Here is a 7,433-nt window from a genome sequence, read left to right on the forward strand (position 1 = left end):
CACATATATTCTGCAATTTCCTTCGGGATCAATAAAGTGTTATCTTATCTTAAATACAAACATACACACACACACACTCACATACACACACAAATATATATATACACACACATACAAACATACACACACATGCACACACATACACACAAACATGCACACACATGCACACACACACACAAACATGCACACACAAACACACACTCACATATACACACGCATACATACACACACACACATACAAACACACACATACACATATACAAACATACAGACACACACATATACACACATACACACATACATATAGACACACACACACACACACACACACACATATATATACAAATATATATACACACATACAAACAAACAGACATACAGACACGCACATACATACACACACATACAGACACACACATACATACACACACATACATACACACATATACAGTACAAACATACACACACAATGGAGATCGGCGCATGCCTCTCTGTACATGATACGGATCTCAATATGAACCCGCCCGGTGCAGGTGAAAAGAAGCGTGTGTTAGTCACGACCCTCCTCGGTCAGGAGTGGAGGGGAAATACCATCAGGGAATTGGATATGACTAGATTGGGAGGGAAACTGGGGGCGGAATGCATTAAAAACATCCTGTGAGAGTTTCGTATGTGATCATTTATTCTTATTTTTAAACTAATGACCACATTATTCTTTATTTTTATTCTTTTTATTTCAATTCTTTATTTTAAACAAACAGCATGTTGTTACAGTCTAAGTAAAATAATTCATTTTTATATTTTTCCTCTTTTCTCTATTTAAGGATGCAAAGAAAGAGGAGTATCAGCCAGCGTCCTCCTCCAGCGCCCAGCAGTCGCCCCAATCCTCCAGCACGTCAGCAGGTTCCTCGATGTCGGGCCGTCTATCAGTACGTGGGTCAGGACGTGGACGAGCTCAGTTTCGACGTCAGTGATGTTATAGAGCTCATTAAAGAAGGTGAGGACATAACAAGGAGAACATTTAGACTTGGTCAGGAGGGGCGCTTGGGGGGCACAATTTAAATCTCAGCTCTGCTATTGGCCAGCCGGGTGCCTACACAGACACACGATTGGCTGTGTGTCTGCAAGGGGCGGGACGATGGCTGAACAGGGTTTACTCATTACTGCTGCAGTTACGCCCTCTGCTGGTGATCGATGGTGCTGCACAGAGACGGGGGATAATGGAGATCAGTGTGTGACTCTCCATGCGCTATACGGATCTCTGTAGGAACCCATATTGTAAAAGCGGTTGGTGCTGCACACATGTCAACTAAATTGGGAGGAAAATTGGGGGAAAAAGCATAAACAGAATAAATATGGTCCGAAATTGGTGCTCGGGTCGTCAGCAGAGGAATACAGAGAGCAAAGCGCGTTCCTGCACGTGTTTATGATCTCTGTAGGTATCCAAAATCCAAGTGGTGGCCAAAATAACGTAAAACAAAGTGGCAAATGAAAGACACGAAACAGCACAGGGGTAGCGCCAAAATAAAAACTGGTTGTCCCAGTATGGCAAGCTGCTCAACAATAGAGAGAGAGGAAACCTGGAACAAGCCAGTTGGCATTGCTCATGCCCCAGATCATGAGTTCCCCAGAAAAGATATAGAGTACCGGCATCTACACTTCCACCTGGAGCGCATAAATGCTTACTGAGGCACCGGTGACTGTAGGTTAAGAGTAACCAGCGAGTCAGTTATCTGCACATCCATGCTCCCTCTGCCGGCCATAAAGGCAAGGCACAAGGGCATGATTCTGTTACGAAGGCAATCGTAAACCATGTATGCATTTTTTTCCATATGCACACCAAATAGTCGTTTTTATTTAGAATTTTAGTGAGGCGCTGAGTAAAATGTCTGATGATCCGATCATCATCTGATCAGCTGAAGTGCTTAAACATCTCATCCTACTAACCTCCCTGGGTTGTTTTTTCTGTCCTGTAGATCCGTCGGGCTGGTGGACGGGCCGGTTCCGTGGGAAGGAAGGTTTATTTCCCGGGAACTACGTGGAGAAGATCTGAGACCCTTCCAGGTCGTTCCTTCTAACTCTGTGGAACCGAGCGATCTATGTGTAGCCTGTCAGTGTTCACCATGCCAGTGAACCTTTAGGACAGGGTGGGTTGGTCATAATGAGGCGAATGGGTCAAAGGTTAAATCATTTCCTACTGGTGGTCAATAGAAGTGATGTTTCTGGACGTTCTATAACTATGCTGATTTAATAGGAGAATTGCTGTTGATTTATGGTATTAGACTGGGCTGTAAATAATCTGTGAAATGAAAACTTTCATGATGTTTGAAACAGAATATTTGATGAACTCTATATGACCAAAAGTATGTGGACACCTGATTATGTGCTAGTCAGATGACTATTGTGAACAGCCCTGCCATTTTTTGGGGACCTTTTCCACAAAAAGAGTGTGTTTGTGACTCAAACACTTTAATACGTTAATAATAAAGAGGGGTGTCCACATATTTTTGGCTATTTAGTGTACAAGTCTATAAATTGACTTTGTTTAAATGGTAATTAAAGGGGCAGCCTGCACTACCACAGAACAACCACCAGATGCCGCTGTTGTCATTACAAGTCTACAGTCTTGCACAGTTGTTATAAAACTGCCTCACACTTGTTCATTTACGCGTTATGCATTTGCACTAACTGCTTCATCCTGATCAGAGTCATGGCGGGTCCGGTATCACCTGGAAACACTGGGCATAAGCCGAGAACACACCCAGTACAGGGCGTAAAGCCCATACAGGACAGAACACCCTACCAGTTAAGACTAGCCAGCCTGACTTCTGCACGTTTTTGGGAGGTGAGAGACAACCAGAGCACTCAAAAGGAGCCTAGGCAGATGGAGAACGTGCAAAACTCCATGCTGATTTCCAGCTGTGCCACACTAAGCTCAGTAACAGAACTACAAAAGGACCGTAATGACTGGATGCTCATTCCTGCACCTCGTGATTAAGTGATTGATGGGATTAATTAGTGAGTCTTACCTTGTCAAGGGTGTATTCGTGGCACCAAGCACACCGTGACCCTGACCAGGATGGAGCTGATAGTGAAAACGTATGAAAAGAATTAAAGTTCCAGTGTTTAACTGTTTTGTCATAGGTTTTTAGCTTATAAAAGTTTTAATATGATGCCTTTATTCTTTTTTATGTATTAATGCTGTTCCAAGTTTTATGTGCAATCTCTACTTTGAAAAATAGCACAAAAAAATCATGTCACGTGGTACTAATTGTATTAAAGTATTACAATAATAAAATGATCATTACTGTTTATTCTGATGCATGTTTATGTCGGACGGTCACTCACACGAACATTTAAGAGTTGTTGTGTTGTTATAGTTCACTTTCTGTCACACAGGCCAACATTTTAAGGTTTTACCTTCATCAGTCTCGCCATAAAGTCATTTGCAGTCCTAATAACCTTTATCTTTAGATCTTTTTTATTATTTTTGATAAGATAATATAGGTAATTAATTGTTTAATAATTAATAAGTATTATAATAATTAATAATAGATAATTACAACCCCAAATCAGAAAATGTTGGGACAGTACACAAAATGCAAATAAAATAAAAACACTTCATTTCATTTATTTTGTACGTAACGTAAAAGCAGAATATCATTAAACCATTCAAGGAATCAGGAGGAATTTCAGTGTGTAAAGGTCGAGGGTGCAGCTTAATCTGAACGCTCGTCATCTTCCATCCCTCAGACGGCGCCGCATCAAGAACCTCCACTCAACACTAGCTGATATAACCACATGGGTGAGTGATTAGTTTATCAAACCTTTATCAAGCTCTACAATACAGAGTTACTGCACTAATCATACTTAACACTTTACTGTGCGGACGTGGCTGCGAAAGAAGAGGGTACAGGTACTGGACTGGCCTGTCTGCAGTCCTGACTGTCCCCAATAGAGAATTTTTGAAAGGAAAAATGTGACGACGACCCCCCGTACTGCTGCACATCTTAAGACGTGTTTGCAGGAAGAACAAATAGAAAAGAGAAAAGAGAAAAGAGACAAAATAAAAGCTGAAACATTAAATCACTCGCTCTCCTCGGTGCCAAAACCTCTTTTAAGTGGTGAAAAGGAACGGCAACATTACAAAGTAGTAAATGCTTTACCGTTCCAACTTTTTTTGGAATGTGTTGCAGGTCTGAAATGCAGGAATGGATGTTTACCAATAAAAGATTAAATAAAAGATTAAATATCTCAGCTTCATCCTTTTTTATTATTTGCTTTTTTTTGTACTGTCCCAACTTTTTCTGATTTGGGTTGTAGATAATTTGATTAGTTGATTGTAATTGAAGTCATTTAATCCCTAAATGTGCTCAATTAAATGATCCTGACTTGTTTACTTGCTGGATGTACGGTGTAAAATAAACCACTGACTTTTAGGCAATCATGTGGCACAGCGGGATATTCTGAACTCCTCGGTTTGAAACTCGGCGTTGCCACCGGTCAACTGGGCGCCTTCTGGTGGGCATAATTTGCAGTGCTTGCAGCAGGTACTAATTGACCACCGTATCTGCTAGGGAGGGATGACCGGACTATGTGTGGGTGGGTGGGATCTTCATACGCTGTGTGAGGACCCTGATTGGTGGAAGAGGAGGGCTGTACACGTGTCGGAAGAGGCATGGGCAGCGACATGCTCTCCTCGGATGCAGTCGGGTATCCCTCAGCAGCGGAAGACAAATTGAGCTATTTATGATTTGTCACACTGACGTGTTTCAGATCGTCCACATACTATTGAACACAAAATGCAGCTTTTAAATCAGAATTACATTCATTGAAGATTTATTCAAAACTTATATCACCCATATGAAAAAGTACCCCCCTTCCCCCCAAACCTAATAACTGGTGGTGCCACCCTTGGCAGTGTTTGTGATACTGTATTGTGAGTCTTTTGCACTGCAGTGGAGGAATTTTGCAGGATATTCCAGCATGAGCTGCATTTTTAAAATCTCACTGCTATTTTAAAAAGCTTTGTTTTGTTTATTTCGAGCCATTCAGAGGTGTACAGGACCCGCTTGTGTGCTTCGGATCAACGTCCTGCCGCACAACCCAACAGCACTTGAGCTTGAGTTTTCCACTTTTGTGAATAATGGCTCTCATTGTGGTTCGGTGGAGTCCCAGAGTCCTAGCAATGAATACGGCATCATGTGCTGCTTCACATTACCAGCCATGTTCTGTATAAGTGATGTTTAGATTCAGCAGGTCTGCAGCGATCATGACTGGTCAAATTGAACCCAACTGTCAACTAAACTTGGTTAATTAGCTGATTTAGTAGCTAAAGGGTGGCACGGGTAGCACTGTCGCCTCACAGCACGAAGGTCCTGGGTTCGATTCGGTGGAGCAGTCTGGGTCCTTTCTGTGTGTAGTTTGCATGTTCTCCCCGTGTCTGCGTGGGTTTCCTCCCACAGTACAAAAACATGCAAGTGAGGTGAACTGGAGACACTAAATCATCCATGACTGTGTTTAATATTAAACTTGAGCTGATTAATCTTGTGTAATGAGTAACTACCTGTTCTGTCATAAATGGAACCAAAGAGTGTAAAACATGACATTAAAATCCTAATAAATAAATAAAAGGCAATTAGGTTTTCACATACACCTGATAGTAAAAGCAGTTAATGATGTGAAACATATAAGTGTGACAGATGTGCACAAATAGAAGAAATTGGTAAGGGGGCAAATAATTTTTCACAGCACTGTGTTTCAGATCTTGATGTGAGACATTTCTTTACTATGTTATGTTTTAATCCGGCTCCTGTGTTTAATAATCTGAAATTATTCAGTGTTAAAGGCAATAACAAAGATAGTCAGAAAAGGGCCAGTAATGGCGTGAATGGAAATTTTAGTACAGTGTTTTTGTTTCATGCTGGATTGTCCTGATTCATCTCACTTCTAGATGGGTTAATGCTGGATGAATCAACAATCAGTGCTGGTGCATGCACTCGTAAGAACTGGCACATTTGGCACACGTAACCTGAAGCAGGCAGCATTACGGGTGGAAGGACCCGTTCAACAGGAACATCGTCCATCAAACTGCATTCTTTAAAAGGTGTGTAAAGTGTGACTAAAAACCAAGGACGTGGAGGAGGGATTCGACACAAACGAAATATCCTGCACTCCACACATGGTTCAAACGAGACAGAAACTGTCTTCATGTCTTTCTCGAACACAATGATTGATCATTCAGAGATCAGGCTGAGAGATAAGATGCAGGCCTATGAGCGAATGTCAGGATTTCCAGTGGTGCCTTGTCCTAAAAATGGCTTATTTAAACCAGGGTTTAATTTGCTGTTTCTAAACACCCGACTTCATCTGTAATGAAGAAAATCCAGTACCGTTTCCACTCTCTATAGAAGTGGATGTCCTGCAAAGACCACACTTACAACACAAGCACAGAGCTAAAGAGTTAAAAATGGGATTTTACAACACAGTTGGTGTTATCGAAAGAACATCACAGAGAAAACCACTGCACTGTGTTTCTGGAACTTAATTTGTGTTTGTTCTAATTAGAAACACAACAAACAATTCCAAAAGTATGTACACACCCGACCACAAGGCTGTTGGAAATCCCATCCCAAAACCATGGGCACCACTATGAAGCTAGCTTTTCAAGTGATTTTGGAGTCCACCTGTGGGAATTGGGCCCAATCCATTAAAAAGAGCATTTGCAAGGTCAGGCGGTGATGTTGAACGAGCAGGCTTGGCTAACAACCCAGTTCCAATGCATCCCAAAGGTGTTCAGTGGGGTTTAGGTCAGGGCTCCTTGCAGGTTACTGAAGATCCTCCACATCAGACTCATTAAACCATGTCTTATGGAGCTAGCTCTGGACACAGGGGCATGATCAAGACGGAACAAGAACAGTCCTTTCCAAAACTGCTGTGACAAAGTTGGTAAGTTTCTCTCTATGTCAGTGTGGGTTCTCTCAGAGCCCTCCAGTTTCCTTTAGGCTTCCAAACACATGCAGAAGGTGAATGTGATGCCCTGTGATGGTTTAGCACCCTGTTTAGGGTGTATTACTGTCTTGCATCCAGTGTTTTCAAATGACGGCAAACCCTGAACCAGAATGAAGTGTATGAAATACTGTCTTGCTATTAAATACATTCATTCATTTATTTACAGTGGGTCTGGCTGCAGCGAGGTTGACGGGGTTGCAAGATCCTCAGAACCTATCTGGATAATTCATCCTGGTCAGGGTCTCATAAATACACAGCCTGTTAAGAGTTCAGCAATTCAAAACAGGACTGGACACTAACCCATTAACCCACTCTCAAGGGAATTTTGAGCAACCAACCCACGTTCTGCATATATTTGTGAGGTGTAAGGACAACAGAGTAAACAGAGGAAACCATGACAAACACAGGGATAGCATGCAAAA

General features: G+C 41.9%; 1 protein-coding gene across 1 annotated transcript in view; it reads left to right on the forward strand.

The window, feature by feature from the left end:
• Positions 1-3,298, forward strand: part of myo1f (myosin IF) — a 56,232-nt gene extending 52,934 nt beyond the window's left edge. Inside the window, exons 27-28 of the mRNA XM_062998224.1 lie at positions 825-997; positions 1,977-3,298. Coding sequence (XP_062854294.1) covers positions 825-997; positions 1,977-2,053 — 250 coding nt within the window. The 3' untranslated portion in view covers positions 2,054-3,298. The remainder of the gene's footprint in view (positions 1-824; positions 998-1,976) is intronic.
• Positions 3,299-7,433: the final 4,135 nt, after the last annotated feature.

The sequence above is a fragment of the Trichomycterus rosablanca genome, chromosome 7, assembly GCF_030014385.1.
Source record: "Trichomycterus rosablanca isolate fTriRos1 chromosome 7, fTriRos1.hap1, whole genome shotgun sequence".
NCBI classification, from domain to species: domain Eukaryota; kingdom Metazoa; phylum Chordata; class Actinopteri; order Siluriformes; family Trichomycteridae; genus Trichomycterus; species Trichomycterus rosablanca.